This window comes from Camelus ferus, chromosome 8 (assembly GCF_009834535.1).
Source record: "Camelus ferus isolate YT-003-E chromosome 8, BCGSAC_Cfer_1.0, whole genome shotgun sequence".
Lineage (NCBI taxonomy): Eukaryota > Metazoa > Chordata > Mammalia > Artiodactyla > Camelidae > Camelus > Camelus ferus.
The window spans coordinates 42,119,285-42,137,604 of NC_045703.1; the positions used below are offsets into that span (position 1 = coordinate 42,119,285).

At 34.5% G+C, this 18,320-nt stretch overlaps 1 protein-coding gene across 6 annotated transcripts in view; it reads left to right on the top strand.

Moving 5' to 3' along the window:
• TRMT11 (tRNA methyltransferase 11 homolog) overlaps positions 1 to 18,320 on the top strand; it is a 50,492-nt gene that overhangs the window by 23,811 nt on the left and 8,361 nt on the right. For 4 of the 6 annotated variants that reach the window (XM_006189581.3, XM_032484834.1, XM_032484835.1 and 1 more), the window contains 4 exons: positions 275 to 439; positions 1,763 to 1,835; positions 1,960 to 2,091; positions 7,938 to 8,058. In XM_006189581.3, coding sequence (XP_006189643.1) covers positions 275 to 439; positions 1,763 to 1,835; positions 1,960 to 2,091; positions 7,938 to 8,058 — 491 coding nt within the window. Of the gene's footprint in view, positions 1 to 274; positions 440 to 1,762; positions 1,836 to 1,959; positions 2,092 to 7,937; positions 8,059 to 16,247; positions 16,401 to 17,009; positions 17,130 to 18,320 lie in introns of all 6 variants that reach the window. The other 2 variants (XR_004321977.1, XR_004321978.1) reach the window with 2 other exon arrangements.

Genomic DNA, 18,320 nt, shown 5'->3' on the forward strand with positions numbered 1-18,320 from the left:
CTCATTAAGTACTGAATGCTTCAAGGCAATTTTATTTGAAAGGATACAGAACCAGATCAGTTAGACATCAGTACAGTTTAGTGTTCAAAATATTTTCATAATAAGTTGAAATAAAAATAAGTATTTATTTGTATAAATAATATTAAGATTTTAAATGATAGCAAGTTTTATTTGAATAAATGTAGGTTTAGATGAGTTAAATATTACTTTCAGGTAAATAACAAGAGATAAGAATGTTGTTTGTAGTTCTATCTTCCTTTTTCTTTCCCTTCAGGAAAGGCTAGTAGGAAAAACCAGAAATGGAGAGGACCAGATGAAAACATTAGGGCAAATCTTCGTCAATATGGTTTAGAGAAGTATTACCTTGATGTCCTGGTTTCAGATGCATCTAAACCTTCCTGGAGGAAGGGCACATTTTTTGATGCAATCATCACTGATCGTAAGTTTGTTTTTATACAAAAGTAAGAGTAGAATTAGTTTCCTGAAGTCATTTGTATTTAAAGTACAAAATTTATCAGCACAACAAAAAAAGCTAACTTGTACTAATGTTCCCCTCAACCCCACTTCTTCACATAGTGAGAAGGAAAAAATTATGAATGTGGGGCAGGGTACCAATTTAACTAAGTGGTTTTGTTTTTTTAAACTATATATGTTAACTTGTCATCCCTTTTTCTCTTAAGCTTATTTTTTAAGACATATATTTGTTTTTATATTTGTTTTATATTTGACTGTAATTGGTTATTAGAATACCAACTGGAGCCAAAATGTCATTTGCAGTTATGGTGTCAGATTTCTAAGAAGAAAATTTGATATCTCACATTTCTCTATGTGTAAACTTTAGTGTTTTGGTTTTTTTTTCTTTTTTTTAATTGTGCCTGTTGTAACTGGCATCTCTTTTCTAGAGTTAAAAGAAAACTGAGCTTCTGGAATGTGCATAAGAACTTGTTTTCCCATGCCTCCTGAGTTCTTGGGCTTTTTAGTCATCCTATCAAAGAACAGATCTGCCTTTTCTATAGTATTTGGCAGTAAATCTATAGATAGTGGCAAACTGTATCTCAACACTTTCATCTCAGACCTCTTCAGTTCTTTGGTAACTTAGATGGTTTCAAATCTAACAAAAGAAAAATTATCAAGGCATTACAGTATCAGCATGAATATACTTGTGAAAATTAGGTGACTTTTTGTTAACAATATATCATCTGATCTCACTCTGTATGTGTATTTATAAAAATATGTAATTTTTTTTCCTGATCAAATGAGAGTAAGTTGTTTACATTGTGACCCTTCCCTGCCATTTTTCAGTGTGTGTTTCTTAAGTATAGGGATAGTCTCTTAGTCAAAGTGCAGTTATCAATTTCAGTAAATCAATACAGTACTTTAATCTACAGTTTCTCATCCAATTTTGTCAACTGACGCAGTAATATCCCTTATAGCGTGCTTTTCCCTGAAGTGCGGTGTCCAGTCTAGTGTCAGGTATTGCATTCAGTAATCATATCTTTTAGGCCTCCTTTAATTTGTAACATTTTCACAACCTTTCTGTGTCTTTTATGACATTGACATTTTGAATAACAGTCACCTGCCTGCCTGCCCTCCCAGGGTTTTAAATAGAATGTCCCTCTTGTTATGCATTAACAGCTGGAACATTGCATAGGTGATGTGTCCTTATCAGGATGTCACATCTGGAGACACATGATGTCCATCTGCTTCTTGGTGGTGATTAGGTGACTTTTGACTGTCTGTGTTACCTGTGTTTTCTGTCTAGCTCCATATGGTATTAGAGAATCTACAAGAAGAACAGGTTCACAGAAGGAAATACCAAAGGGGTTAGAAAAATGGTAAGTGAGAGTTAAATATGATGTGTTATTACTTTGAAAAGAAGCATATTGCTTCTTTTTAGTTAACTTAGTTTATGTCTTAAAGTTTTTCACTGATTTTGAAATTTTGTTTTCTTTTGTCTAGTCCAGAAAGCCACGTTCCTGTTTCATTGAGTTATCATCTGAGTGATATGTTTTTTGATCTGTTGAACTTTGCAGCTGAGACCCTCGTATTAGGTGGAAGACTAGTCTATTGGTTACCAGTGTACACACCCGAGTATGTAATACTAAGTAATTTTACTTTTAATTTCATTTTTGTTATGGTATTTGTGTATGTAGCATAATTTTCCCTATCTCTAATCGTATTCAGGGTAAATATCTTTGTAGTTAATGTGTATAAAACAGGCCCCTTCCTCTTGTTGATTGAATTGCTTTGAACTTTCTGTTTTACATCAGGGGTTGGCAGACTACAGCCCGTGAGCCTGATATGGTCTTCAGCCTATTTTTGTAAGGCATTTGAGCTGAGATTGGTTTTTATGTTTTTGAAGGGTTGTTAGAAAAGAAAAAAAAACAATAAAAAGATGTGTCAGAAACATATGTGGCCCACAAAGGCTAAAATTTTTTACTATCTGGCCCATAAGAGCAAAAGATTGCCCCTGTTGTATATCACAGTTAGCTCAGGGCCTGTGTGTTACCTGTTCAATAGCCAGGCCGCAAACAGGTAATTTTAACAACCTCACTGAGTGATTCATCTGTCTACTTCTAGTTAGCTTAAATATATATTGGCTATTATCATCACTATAAGTGCAATAGAATCTTTTTTTGTTTTGTTTTAAATCAAAATTTTCCAACTATGAACATACACTTCCTCTGCCCCCCTTTTTTCGCCCATTACATTAATCACATACCCATTTATCATTAATCTTATTTGGAACTGTTTGAGAAGTTGCAGATGTGATGCCCCATGACCCCTACTTATTTCATTGCATTTCTCAGAAGCAAGAGCATTCTTGTCAAACCACCATCAACCCCTGAAGTCTGGAAGCCAGCATTGATAATACTGCTGTCCAGTTTATGAACCCCATTCAAATTTACCAGTTGTAGTTTATCCAGCAAAATGTGCTACGTTGACCCATCATGTCATTCTCCTTCAATCTGGAATATTTTCTCCATCTTCCCTTATCTTTTGTGTCCTTAACCGTTTTATAGAGTACACAGCTTATGTTCTGAGGATGACCCTCAGCCAGGGTCCACCTGGTGTTTCTTCCTTGACCAGACTCAGGTAATGCTCTTGGTAGGAATACCACAAAAATGATACTGTGTTCTTAGTGCATTGCTTTGTGGAGCACACAAAGCCAACCCCTACTGGAGATCTTAAACTTGATCATCTGGTCATATTGTTGTCTGTTAGGTTTCTCCATTGTGAGTCATCATTTTTTTTTTCCAATTATTATTTCTCGGGGAGATATCCCAAGTATACACCAATATCTTGTTTTTCATAAAATCACTACTCACGTTGATAACTCCATTGCTGACAGCCAATATAATGACGGCTTTTCTCTTCCACCATTCCTTCTGCATTTGTAATTTGACATTTGAATATAAGGATGAGTTTTCCCTTTCCCCCCATTCATTTTTTAATTTACACCAATATGGAGTCTTAGATTCCTGTGTTATTCATTGGGTTATAATTTATTATTGTTGTTATTTTGTTGCTCATATTGTCCCAGTTTGATCAGCAGGAGTCCCTTTGAGGTGGCTCCTCTGTCCTCTTGAAATATCCTCGTTAGGTTTTGCATACTTCTTATTTTCTGGCATTTCTGACTTTCCACTATTTTGTAGGGTTTTGTTTTTGTTTTTGTTTTGTTGTTGAAGTACTCTCAGTAACAATTTATTAATTTCTGGTGTACAGCACAATATCCCAGTCATGCATATACATATATACATTCTAATATTCAATTATTATTGAAATTAAATGTGGTTATGAATATCTTTTGTAATTTCTTTCTTTCTTTCTCTTTATAAGAAGCCAAGTTGGAGGCACTTTGAACTATTTTAGTATTTCTGAAGACCTTAAAAAATGGCTACTGGATATTTCTTCCGTGATTTCTCTTTTAATAATTTTTGACAAGGGGAGATTTCTAAGTCCGTATAAACACAGGGATATTTTAGAAGTACTTGAAAAGGGAGGCATGTTTTTATCACTTCTTTTTACCTTAGATGTTTTGTCAAAGGACAGATTTCATCCAGGCTAGCACACACATGGAAAGTCTAGTATGGCATTTATTTCCCTGACATATTTGTCCCTGGAGAGAGTTATTTCCAGGACCTCTGCTATATGTTTTCCTCCCCTTAACCCAAAGTAATCCTATTAATGAACTTAGTTTGGCTTGAGTTTATATTAAAGCATAAACTATTTCACTTTTGCAGCAAACATAATCCAAAACCTTTACTCTCTTTAAAACAACACAGTATTAGATTACTTTAAGACTAAGGTCACCTGCAAAAATTTGAAATGATTTTCTTGCTTCTGAACTAAACAATTTAGAATTAATTTGATTGTGTTGTATTACAAATATAGCTTTTTATTAGACTAGGAATAAAAAAAATCATTTTAAAATTGTGCCTCAGCACAGCTTAATTTTAAAACTTTTGTATTTTTGGTATAGTGAATGTAGGCTTTTAGTCCTACTATTAATTTACTCAACCAAATCTTGTTATATGATTGAGGCTTAAAAATAAGAATTGCACATTATAATCAAGTTCAGGTATTATTTATTGAATTCAGGACATTTTGAAAGGTATAAGGCCTAATAAAAATGAAATACTACCTAAAAGCTTAGTTGTTTGTGAAGAATTGTCAGAACTTATGATTGAAAAAGGATTTTCTCACTGTTGAGCAATTTAAATTGTGATAAAGAAACTGCTACTCAACACACTTCTGCTTCGTCTAGTCTAGACTCTCCCCAGTCTTGTGTATTGGATTTGGGACCACCATCAAGACACTCTGTACACTTTACATCTTTTCACCTTTGTTTTTTCTGTCCCCATTGCTAGATGTGCCCTTTCTTCTTTCCTCAGCTGTAAAATTCTAGTCCTCTTCCAAGGCCTGGCCTAACTGTCACCACCTCTGTGGCACTTTCCCAACCTTTCTCAGCGGAATCAATGAGTCCTTCACCTGTGCTCTTCTAATAGATTTCTCTTATTGCTCATAGAGACTTACCGCATAAAATTAGTGTAGACTATTGGTATTTGTGAGTTTATTATTCACAATTTCAACCATACGCAAATGACCCGAAGAACTGTGTAATATTCATTTGGGCAGGACATACTTTCCGCTGGTGTGTTTGATGTCATAGGAGTTTCTAAACTATTGAGTGAGGGTAGTTTTTTGCCCAGGTTCCACACTCCATGTAAGTGTTGTTTTCTGATTGTCGTTTACACACAGGTAAGTCTCTTGAAGTGATTAGAAATTGTGTTTCTTTGTAAGATGTCCTTTAACAGAAATCCAACTGCAAGTTCTTGTGATAAAAATGATGACAAAGTAAAAAGTCTAATAAAGTCCTACAAAGTAGGATTTGTGGATAAATTTTAACTGTGATAAAATAAATTTTGTGGTGGCTCAGAGCAGTGAACAGAACGTGTTTTTCATCTTTCATCTAGGAAGCAGAAAGAAGTGATTCTTTAAATTGTTTTCAGTAAGTGCTCCAATCAGCATGAAAATCTTTTTGTCAAATGGGAGATTAAACTCTAGTGACATTTGGAAATAGCTTGAGGCATGAAGAGTCACAGGAAAATAAATGACTGTCAAAATTGATTGAAGGAAAAGCGAGAGAAAACCTATACAGATAGGTTTTTTTTCTTTTTTAAAAAAAGTTGAAATATTATTTATGTACCATGAAAAATCACCCTTTTAAAGTGTGCATAGTTTTTAGTGTATCGACAAAGTTATGCAACCATCACCACTGTCTAATTCCAGAACATTTTTATCACTCCAAAAAGAAACCCTGTATGCAGAAGCAATCACTACCGCCCTTGTCCCTAGCAACCACTTATCTATTTCTGTAATTTAGATTTTAAGTAGATGTTTAGATTATAAGGGGATAGTAGTAAAAACAGGCAATTATGATAAAATGCTATTATAATAACATAGGCAAAGTACAAATTTATAGTTTCTACTTACCAGATTGCAGACAGTCCATTGGTATGAAATATATTAGTAAATATATAGTAAATAATTTTTAACTGCTATCTTTAAATTTAGTATGGCATTTTAGGAGTACACTGTTAAATTGATTGACTCATTCATATAACAGTGGTTAAAAACAAGTTTGTTAATGACAATGATGACCTAAATGATGTTCTTTCATGCTTAAACTCAAATATCAAGTCAAAAAGATAATCTCAAACATGTAAATATGTTTTTCTGTTGTTAAGCCAAATGCTGGTGACTTAGTTTCACCAGGTTAGCATTATTCATGTCATAAATATTAATTAAAATTATATTGGTTTTGTACTTTGATTTAATTTATAAATGTGTTTTGGGTTTTATAGGTATATAAACTATATAAGCATAAGGAATTTATGTTTGTATACATTAAAAATTTTAATGAAAACACCTTGTCAGCTTTGCCAGGAAATAAGATTTTTTTTTCTTTAAAAAAGGGTACATTAAATTTGACAGTTTCAGACATCTGTAAACCCTCCTATTTGCAAGCCTAAGGTCAAAACTTTATCTTCTCTCTGTTACCATTATTTTAGTCTATTAACTATGATGTAGAATATATTCTTTCATATCATAAATGCTTTGTATGAAGACTCTAATGTGAACTAATAGGAGTGCAACATTTCTGACTATATAGTGAGCATTAGAGAATTATTAAGTGAGGTGAAGTCTAAAATGGTCATTACTTGTTGGAAAGCTCTGAGGAAAGAGGCAGAGGATGACTTCAAGAGAATTCCTTCCACTGATAATAAAGTGAAGTGTATTATGAATGTTGCTTGGTAAGTGGGTGATGAAGGTTTTGAGCATGTGGTCAAGGTTATGAGGGGGAGCGTTGAAGATCACAGGGACCTAGAAAAGTCAGTTAAAGACTGGCGGTGAAATGATGTTGATGCATTAGACTGGGCTAGCCGAGATGGTGGTCCTTTACAGGAAGTACTGATCAGTACTTTTCCCATTTTGGATCAGAGCTTTAAAATTTCCCGTGTAAGAAATGTTTGCAGAGACTATCTGGAAAGGTATGAAGATTTGCAAAGGAAAAATGAAAACTGGCAATCACAGTGTTCTTAAAGGTATCCATACCTAGGGAGCCCTCTCTCCCACTGTTCTGAATTCTGCTCTGTAACGTTCCCTCATGTTTGTTACCTGTTTCTTCTGCCAAGATTAATGCCAACAGCCTATCATATGTCAGGTTCTGAACTACTGTAGCCTGACCGTCCTGCTTTCTGGGTGTCATCATCTCCATTCACAAAGTATACATAATACAAAGTAGAGGCACCACTGCTTTATCATGGCTTCAGTTTTATTTCATGCTTAAGGTGACCAAAGAATCGATCTCATCTGGAGTGTTTATTGTAGTGGTAGTTTATTTGAATAATCTTATATATCAAAGTTAATGGAGATCTCAAGATGTCATTAAAATTTTGCAGGGACATTTCATTTTAAAGGGGAAAGTGTGTGCTGTAGTGAACCTTATACTTTGGGAATTTGTGAAAATCCCCAGTTGAATCATTCCCTCATGAATGTCAGGGGCTTGTTGTGGAATGTATTTCTGTCTGCCTTATGTGTTCTTGTGGGATCCTTTAGGGTGGAATTGCCATCTTGTATTTTTGTGGTTTAAATGCTTGGCATTTTTCAATAAAACATACTTGTATTCTCTCTCATTCTCATCCTACAGGTAAAAAAAATTAAACTGCTTTTTTTGGATATGGTAATATTAAAATAGTTTGCTTTTTAAAAATACAGATTGTTTATGGATTATGTGGACAGTTAGCATGTGTGAAATACAATGGTGCAGCACGTGGTGGGAGGATGTCCCATTCCACATGGGATAAACCCGTGACAATCCAGTGCGGGGCGCACATGGGAGTGTTCGTAACACTTAGCTGTTCTTTCTTCAGATACACGGAAGAGATGGTACCCTGGCACCCTTGCTTGAAACTCATCAGCAACTGTGAGCAAAAGCTTTCCAGTCACACGTCAAGGCGCTTGATAACAATGGAAAAGGTGGAGGAATTTGAGGTAAATCATCCTAATATTTTTCCGATAAATTCTGGAAGAATTAGATTTGTCCTCTAATGGAGTCAGGAACTGTTAGTTCTTGATTTTTTAAGAAGTTATGGATAAATTCAGGAAGAGGCAGAAGATGAAGAGGTAGCATTTGGTGGGATTTAGAGGGTAGGTATAGAATATAGAAGTTGAATAGAAAAATAGAAATAAAAGTTGACCTTAATGTCTTAGGCTTTATGTGACATCCTTGGGCTAACTCAGTTATAAAACAGAGCACTCTTAATTAAACAACTATTGTCTGACTAATAGCAATATTGTAGAAAGTAATTTGTCCCCATCTATTAGGGCCTAACATGAGTTCTCTCTGTCTCTCTTTCTCACATACACACACAATCCATTTAAGCTTGAGAATAAAGAACAAGACATCTGTTATTTTGTGTCCATATCAGAATTGATATGTGTAATACCTCATCATGGAGCTTAATTAAATCTACACGATGCTCCTCGGTCTGTACTTGTCTGGTGTGACAACCAAAGCTCGACCATATTCACTAGACACTTGAGTGAGCCCCATCTTTGCTGTGGGGCCGTAGGGCGAATAGAAAAGAACAGGGTGTTACTGCCCGAGGATTTTGTCTTATTCATCTTTACTCTGTGTTCGATTTTTTTCATCTAATTCACAATTTATGGATTCTTTCACACTAATAAAAACTAATATTTGTACAGTGTCTTTGCATATATTATTTTACATATTTCTTTTTTCGGTTTCCATTTCCTGTCTCTAATTTAGACCCTTATTACCATATACCTGGTTTATGCTGATAGTCTCCCATATGATCTTTCTCCTTCCATTTTTCACACCTCTAGTTCTTAGTTGTTAAATCAGTCTTCTTAAAACACTGCATTCATTAAGTCACTTCTGTATGCATAGATTTAGTGAACTCATTTTTATTACCAAGTAAGGTTCAGAATTTTCAGTGTGACAAGCTTTCCTCAATAACTGGGCTTCAGTCTCAGGGCACTTATGAAAGCTAAGCTGTGTGTGTGTGTGTGTGTGTGTGTGTGTATAAATAAATAGCTGACTGGTGTCCACACTGTGTGTGTATATGTATTTGTGTACACACATATATATATATGTATATGTGATATAATTTAAATGAGTGTCTAAATAGTTATTTTTAAACAAATACTAGAAGTTTATATTCAGATGACAGATATCCTTGGAGTGGCATCTGGTACTCATTATATTTATGACATAATTATTCAGCATATTCTTAAAATTTTTAGAAGTACAGTTAAATATATTCATATTAAGCAGTTATTTTACTTAGTAATAATACCTTGCTTTTCTTCAAGTTTTATTACTGGACTTTACTGCTCATATTTTATATCAGGCAAGTCACTTAATTGTTTTTTGGAAGTCAAATCCTATTCCAAGGATGATGATTTACCATTCAGCACTTAAAACATAAGCAGATTTCAGAAATTCCAAAAGAGGAGTTTTCACATTGTTTGACGTAGTGACAGCTTTCCAATGTGATGGTATTAAATGACCACCATTTATTGGGATAAGCAGTCGGTCCTCCCTATCCCAGGGCTCCACGTCAGCAGATTCAGCCAACTGCGCATCCTAAACATAGTTCATGATCTGCAGATGTTTGAAACCAAGGATACGGAACCCACGGATGTTGGGAGCCGACTATCAGACTTGAGCATCTGCCAGTTTTGGTGTCACTGTGGGTCCTTCAACCAATCTCCCATGGATGCCTAGGGAGAACTATGCTGTGGAAGCCCTCTTGACTAACCTCATTTCAGACTCAGCTGATTAACCAGTACTGGCTATTCCAGCTCTAAAACACAATGCCTATGTCAGACACTTTCAGCTGGTGAATTACTTGGCCTCTACTATAACTGTACACTTCTGTACATGAATTGTCTGTTTACCATGAGTCATTTGTGATTTTTCTGTGAGCTGTTTATGCCAGTTTTATTTGTTATGGCACTTATATAACTAAATGCTAATTAGGCCAGTGAAATATAATGAAGAATAAAGTCATTTCTGTAGAAATGAATATGAATGCTTTAGAAAATAAGATAAAGTGAGTTGCTGAAAAAAAGTGTCTTGAATTGGAAATGGTTGAGATAACTATAACAGGTTGGAAAAAAGTTATTGCAAATCTAGGGTTCTGTACTGAGATTGCTTTGTAAGAGTCTTAAAGTTCTTGCATCATTTTACAAAAGCCAAAATTGGAAATCTTTGTAGGTGTTAATTCAGTATCAGAAGATTGATAAATGAATATACAATTTTTAAAGTTGAAATAAGATGTTTAATATATTAACAAAGCATTTCAATTTCTTCTTGCTTTTACTGGCTTTTTCAATTAACTAATCATCTACTCAGCCTGCCATAACAGAATACTGGAGGCAGAGTGGCTTAAATAACAGAGCTTGATTTTCTCACAGTCTGGAGTCTGGAAGTTCTAGATCAAGGTGCCAGCAGGTTTGGTGTCTGACAAGACCTCTCCTGGCTTGCAGATAGCCACCTTCTCTCTGTGTCCTCTGTATATACACAGTGGTGTTTTTTCCTCTTACAAGGACATCAGTCCTATTGGATTAGGGCCCCACAGTTGTGACCTCATTTAGCTTCATTCACCTCCTTTAAGGCCTTACGTCCAAGTGCAGAAATACTAGGGGTTAGAACTTCAACATGTGAATTTTTGGGGCACACAATTCAGCCCATAACACTAACAATTACCAGTATCTTGTCACATTGAATAAGAGGCTTCTGTTGTATGTTAGAGGATGCTTTTCTCATACTCTCCCAGTTTCTTCCCGTGCATCTATCTTTTAGTATTTTTGAGGGAAGTAAGACATTTGATAATTCAAACAGTAACATTACAGCTCTTAGAAATCACAGCACTTAATGAATTTATCTGAGTTAGTAATAGTAAAAATAGTAACTAACATTTATGTGCCAGCCACATGACTAATACATGTAAAAAACAAATATTACCTACAGATTTTGTAGTTTTTGTTCTTGAAATTAGAAAGTAAAGTGAATGACAGCATTCTTTTTCTTAATGAGGTATAATTGACGTATTCATTTCTCATCTGTACAACATGATTCAGTATTCATATACACTATGAAATGATCACCACAGTGAGTCTAGTTAACATCCATCAACATACATAGTTACAAATTTCTTTTTTCTTGTGATGAGGATTTTCAAGATCTACTTTCTTAGAAATTTTCCAATATGCAATACAGTATTACTAGCTATAGTCACCATGCTGCACATTACAGCCCCATGACTTATTCGTTTTATAGTAGGATATTTGTACCTTTTGCCCCTTCCCTCCTGCCCCTGGCCTCCTGACAACCACTAATCTGTTCTCTGTATCCATGAACTTGGCTTTTTGTTTGTTTTGTTTTTTCTACATGTGAGATCATACAGATTTGTCTTTCTCTGTTTGACTTATTTTACTTAGCTTAATGTCCTCAGGGTCCATCCATTTTGTTGCAGATGGCAAGATTTCATTTTTTTCATTTTTCGTTCCATTCCATTTTTAATATAGCTCTCTCTGTATCTACATTGATATGGATATACGTCACATCTTCATCATAGACACTTAGGTTGCTTCCATATCTTGGCTATTGTAAATCATGCTGCACTGAACATGGGGATGTATATATCTTTTTGGACTATTGTTTTCATTTTCTTCAGATAAATCCCAGAAGTGGAACTGCTGATCATATGGTAATCCTGTTTTTAATTTAAGGAATCTTAGTATTGTTTTCCATAGTGGCTACACCAATTTACATTCCTACCAACAGTGCACACAGATTCCCTTTTCTTTACATCCTCACCAACACTCATTATTTCTTGCGGATAGTAGCCCTTCTAATAGGTATGAGATGCTATCTCATTGTAGGTTTGATTTGCATGTCCCTAACTACTGATATTAAGCATCTTTGCAAGTGCCTGTTGGCTAGCTCCTATTTTTGTCTTTGGAAAAATGTCTATTCAGATCCTCTGCCCTTTTTTTTTTTTTTTTTTTTTTGCTTTTGAATTGTAGGAGTTCTTTGAGTACTTTGGATACTAACCCCTTATCAGATGGGATAGAGATGATCGTATTTTCTATTCTTCATTTTGTTAATGTGATGTATCACGTTGATTGACAGAGCTTGATTGTGGGTATTGACCCCTTCTTGCATCTCTGGAATAAATCCCACTTGATCATGTTATATGATTCTTCTAATGTATTGTTGAATTTGATTTGCTAATATTTTGTTAAGGAGTTTTATATCTATATTCATCAGGGATATTGGCCTGTAATTTTCTTTTCTTGTGGTATCCGTGTCTGGTTTTGGCTAATACTGGCTTCATAGAATGCATTTGGAAGTATTTTTTCCTCCACTATATTTTGGAAGAGTTTGAAAAAGATAGTATTAATTCGTCTTTGAATGTTTGGTACAATTCACCAGTGAAGCCATCTGGTCCTCTGCTTTCATTTGAAGATTTTTGATTACTGATTCAGTCTCTGCTAGTAACTGGTCTCTCAGATTTCCTATTTCTTCATGACTCAATCTTGGAAGGTTGTATGTTTCTAGGAACTTATCCATTTCTTCTAGGTTGTGCAGTGTATTGAGATAAGATTGTTGACAGTGGTTTCTTAAGATCCTTTGTGTTTCTGTGATATCAGTTTAAAGTCTCTTCTTTCAGTTCTGATTGTATGTATTTGAGCCTTTTTTTCCCCCTTGATGAGTCTAGCTAAAGGCTTGTCAGTTTTATCTTTTCAAAGAACGAGGTCTTAGTTTTATTCATCTTTTCTGTTATCTTTCTAGTCTCTATTTCATTTATTTCTGCTCTGATCTTTATTTCCTTTTTTCTGCTCATACTCTGTGCTTTGTTCTTTTTTTCTAATTCATTGATATGTAAAGTTAGGTTGTTTATTTAAAAAAATATTTGCACCATATGATGATTATGATGGCTTGAAACACTGTTCCAAAGAATTGGGAGAAGAAAAATCTAGAGAAAAGAGTCTTTAATAATTAATGGAGTCACATAATAAACTAGTCATTTCTGTTTTAATAGCAAAATAAAGACCCATTGTGGACAATTTTGCGTTTGCTTTCCCCTGAGTTTAATTTGCTTAAGAAAGGCTAGTATTTTTTTAGATTTATAATATTTCCCTAAGCAAATTTGATACTTAGAGGAAGAAACAGAGAATGATCTAAGGATGCTTCTGGGAATATTTCTCCTATATGAAGATGATAAATAAGAGCACTTGCCTTATGTATTTTTAAACCTAAAAAGGCAGTGTTCATTGTTCTTTGGTTGCTTTTTATCATTTTACTTTTGTCTTTTCAAATTAATTTATAAAACAAGGGAAAAGCCTGTTGCTCAAGTAATTTTTTGAAATGGTATTCACTTTATAAGATCAAATAAGATCAAATTTAATCAGTGAGTTTCAACTTGTATGGAGTTTATTATAACTGAAATCACTTTGTCATGTCAAATTAATCATGTTTGGTTTTTAATTAATTACTTCATTTCTCCTTTCTGTTTGTATGGAGAGGAGTGTATATAATAGCAGCAGGATCCCAGTCTTCTATAATGCAAGTGATGACATGAGATTGTCAAACAGTTCTCATACACATCTAACAAATTGTTCTTGACCTTGTTCAGTGTTGTTGATTTTGGCAACGGAAGACTATTAATTTTAGATTTTTACACTTTTGTATACTGTGTCTCTTCATTTCTGATTTGTCACTTGTTAGGTTCAGTATATAACTTTTGGCCCACTTGGTATGCTGTTATAAAGTGTTCTCCCTCACCTCTTTTATAATGTAAACATAAGTTATAAATGCAAAAAGTAAAGAATACAGATATTTCATAAAATTTTGTATCTTTACATTATTGGCCATAATTTTCAGACTTACTGAACCTTAGCAGTGAAGAAGAAAATTCTTGCTGTGTTAAAATTATAAAGATACCTAGTAAGAAAAACCAATTTTTTATCATTATTCCCTGTTAATATAGTCTGAAAGCTAAGCAAATGATAGAGAACACTTTTATAATGCTTTTAGGTTTCACATCCATTTGACCTTGTTATTTTACCCATGTTCCAGATGAGGAACTGATCTTGGCCCAGCCTATTCTACTTAAATAGGAAGTTGTCAATTTGAGACCAAAACTCCTCTTTGTACCTAAAGTTTTATATGCTTTTTTCTATATTATGTTGCCTCTTTACCAAAACACAGTTTTACCTTTACAGTGTGCCAAGATTAAACGGCAAATATTCTTGAGTGGCATGTTACAAGTTTCTTTTAAAGACCGTCTTTCCTCATCACTCTTGGGGCCATGGTATAATGTGATTTGTTTCACCAGAACTCATTTTTCCTGTTGATACAACATGTAGTTGATGCTGCTATATATAGTTGTGGTCACAGAGGTTACTCCGATAAGATATTTTTCTCATATAAAGTCCATAGGAGAAAAATGCTGATCTCTAGAGTTGTCCAGAACAGTTCAGAATACAAGAGCAGTGGTTTGTCTTCAGTGAAAATCACTTAACATAATACTTTCTCAATGTTTTATACCAGTATATTTGGGCAGATGAAAAAGTATCCAAAGCAGCCATTTTCAAGACTTCCTTGAATTTTTTTTTATACATTCATGCAACTTTTATACATTATAGTACTTGGTTAAATACAAGAAAATTATCTTAAACACTAAATGGACCATCGTGTGCCCTATTTGTTTTGTGGCTTATTTACTTGACATGCTACCTTATGCTGCTCATGATTTGATAACTACTGAAGTATAGGTTAGTTTAATTTTAAATATTATATAGACACTAATTTATACTGAAGGTATAATATTGTGTAAATTAGTTGTTTTTTTTTATAGCTAGCAAGTATAGTTCAGATGATTTAAAATAGGGAATATTGGGAGGTCATAGTGGCAGGTGATCAAACTTAGTGTAATTTTTTATTTTGGACTGAATGAAAGAGTCCAGTTAACATGAAGCCTACGAATGCTTCATTAATCAGAATGGAAGGTGGCCAAAACTGAGATTTCACTGAAGGGCTGAAAGATTTTGTAGCTGTGGAGGGAGAAAAGAACCATTAACATTGTAACGACAACAACAACGTTTTAAATGAGGAAGAAAGAGAAGAGAAACTGAGATCACTTGTGTGAGAAAATGACAAACAGGTGGCTTGATGGGAAGAAGGGAGTCTCTGTGTAAGCAGTTTACACGTGAGAATAGTGGCGGTGCTGCTCATTGTAAACGGCGGTGTTTTGCTGACGTGATGCTGATGCCTATTTCTGTTATGAATGATCCTTTCTCAGGATTAATGTTGTTAATTGGTTTTCCTTAGGCAGCCACTTGAATTAAAGGTGGTTTCTTCCATCTTTAGGTTGACCTTTCTTTCTGAAGTATTTTGGTTTTTGCTTTCTCTTGTCAGGATGGTTGGGTAGTTTCCTTTTGATTGCAGCTGTGAAAGATTAGAGATAAGCTGTGAAGTATTTCAATCATATAGCATGCCTGGTGGGAAACAGATGCGACTTCGTTTATCAGTGAGAAAAATAAGACAGGGTGACACTAAGTTAGAGCGTGGTAGTTGGACATGAACCCAGTCTAGGTCTTAGTACAATACAGTATTCATTACCATCAAATGGTCCTGGGTTCAATCTCTAAGTACCTCCTCTAAAAATAAATAAGTAAACCTAATTACCTCTCCCCACAAAAACAAACAAAAAAAATGTGTCTGTGTGTGTGAGGGGGTGGAAGGGGGCATGGGAGAGTGACGGAGAAAGAGAGAAAGAATCCTTTAAATTATTTTGCATAATAACAAATCAGAAGGAAGCTATCTGCATTATTTAGAAATTGTTTCAACTTGAGATGTTTCAAAAAGGCTTATAAAAGCAGATGGGAGCCGGATGATGCTGCGTATCATATTACATTAATTCACTTTTAAGCATCATATCATCTACTTAGTTCTGTTACTTTTTCTGTTAATGGTACTTTTCCTTGAATTTAAATCTTAGAGGATCATCATTTAACTTTTTATACTTCTGCAACTAAATGATTTTGCCAAACAAAATGGATTTTTTAAAAATTAATGCTATCATAATAGTTTTAAATGACTATTTCTGGTAAACCAAGAAAAAAGTATGTCTATTCTCTTCTAGCTCCAGGAAGGCCATCATTTAAGATTCCTGGATCCTTCTACTTGTGGTGTTTGGATATGACTTTTATTTGCAGGAAAAAGCAGCTCTCTCAAGGCAGAGAGAGCATTCACCTTTATGCTCCAGCTCTAATGCTCCTATTTTCAAGCCATGACAGTAAGCAGTCTATTTAATATATTGCTGTTACAGAGTCTTGGGCAGAGGTAGTTGCAAAATGTGAAGTATGACTTGGGAGTCCAAGGCAGGAGTGGTTAGGGAAATGGGAAGTTTATGTCCAGAGTTAGTGTAATACTCTGGAGCTTCTCCTCCAATTCTCAACTGACACATTGTCTGCTTTCTTTTGTGTTTTTATTTATCATATGGTTATTTAATTTAGAATTCTCTTTCTAGTATGTTTCTAATTCAAACACAAACTTGTGTCTTCTTCTCACTCCATGACCCACCAAGAACCTAACCCTGAGATTTTAATGTGTATTTTTTGCCCCAAACCTAAATGTACAGTCTTAGTAAGTAGTTATAAAGTAAACATCTATGTCACCACACCAAGGTCGAAATTACAGAGTATTGAAGCACCCCTGTTGTGGCTGTTTCTGATCACCCACTTCCCCCACTGCAGGTATAACCACTAGTCTGACTTTTATGGTCATCACTTCCTTGCTTTCCTTTATAACAGTATCACTGTCGAATTCTCCCTAAGCAAAGTACTTTTGCTTGTTTTTGATCTTTATATAAATTCATGTGTATTTTTGTTAATTTTCCTTTTAGTGGATTGTGATGGTTTAAAAAGGTCACCTTGAATATGAATTGTCTTCACATTAAAGCAAGAGAGTTTGTATGTGCATGCCTGTATATATTTTGGTCTATTACTCAGCCTTTGCTCTTAGGGTAAGAAACATTTTTTCTTAATTTTAAATAACTGTTAGATATAGTGACTAATAAGTTGTCATTACATTTTCATCTGGTGTGTTGGCCTGTATTTTAATACTTGAGGTTAAAGTTTGAATTTTATGTAATTAGAGGTTCTAGTGGTGAGCATATGAAAAGGACTCATAGTTCTATATCATCATGATAGCACAAATATCCATGATGGTCTTTTTACAATTAGAAAGGAGTTTTGTGCTAGATGTCAAAGTTCAATCAAATGTCACTCATTTTGAGAACTCTAGACATGAAGATGTGTGTGTATATATATATATATATATAAATATATATATTTAAATAGATTTTAAGTAATGATATTTTGCAGAGTAATGAATTTTTTTTTACTAGGACAGATGACATGTACATATCTAATTTAGGGATGAAGATTTCCAACCCTTACCGTGTTCCCATTACGAGTAATGCTAGCGATTTCCCTTAATAGTATTGGTTGCCAGACTTCTGACCTGCTTGTCCTTGGTTTGGAAATGGTCTGGTGCTGTCTATAGTCGTGTAACTTTAGCACAAGTGGTTTCTATAGCTACTGTCCAGTACCAGATGTAGAACAGTGGGAAGCTTTGATAAGGGGAGCAGGGCTTAAAACAAAAGCCGGACGTGGGTAATTACCCTGAAGCTGAACTGAGGTCCATTATATTCAGCACTGTCATTTACATTTCATTTCACTCTCTGCTGATTGCAAGAAGGAAAATCTACCCACTGTTTTCCTCTTCTATCTCTTTGCCTTCTTCCTCTCACCTTATTAAAGAATGTATGTTGTATCTTTAATCTGTTTCACGAATCCAAAGGTCTTTGACAAAATGAGATGAGCATCACCAGTTCGATGGCTTTTACTATGATGGTAGCATCGTTGGTTTTCACTTATCATCGAGTAAGTTTTATAAGCCATCTGTATTCAAGTGTTTGCAGTGAAACTGCTGTTTTGTATAAACTGTTGTCATTTTGAGAATATAAATGACTTAAGGTTAATACTAGTGAGGTAGAAGAAATCATTATTTCATTATCAGAAAATGTCAGTAAGTAAAAGGACAGCTTAAACCTGACCTATAATTAAAATAGAAGCCATTTGGTTTTCTTCTAAGTGGTTTTCAACTTCATCTCCAAAGTGACACCTTTCTACAGGAAATCTCTTGTTTTTTA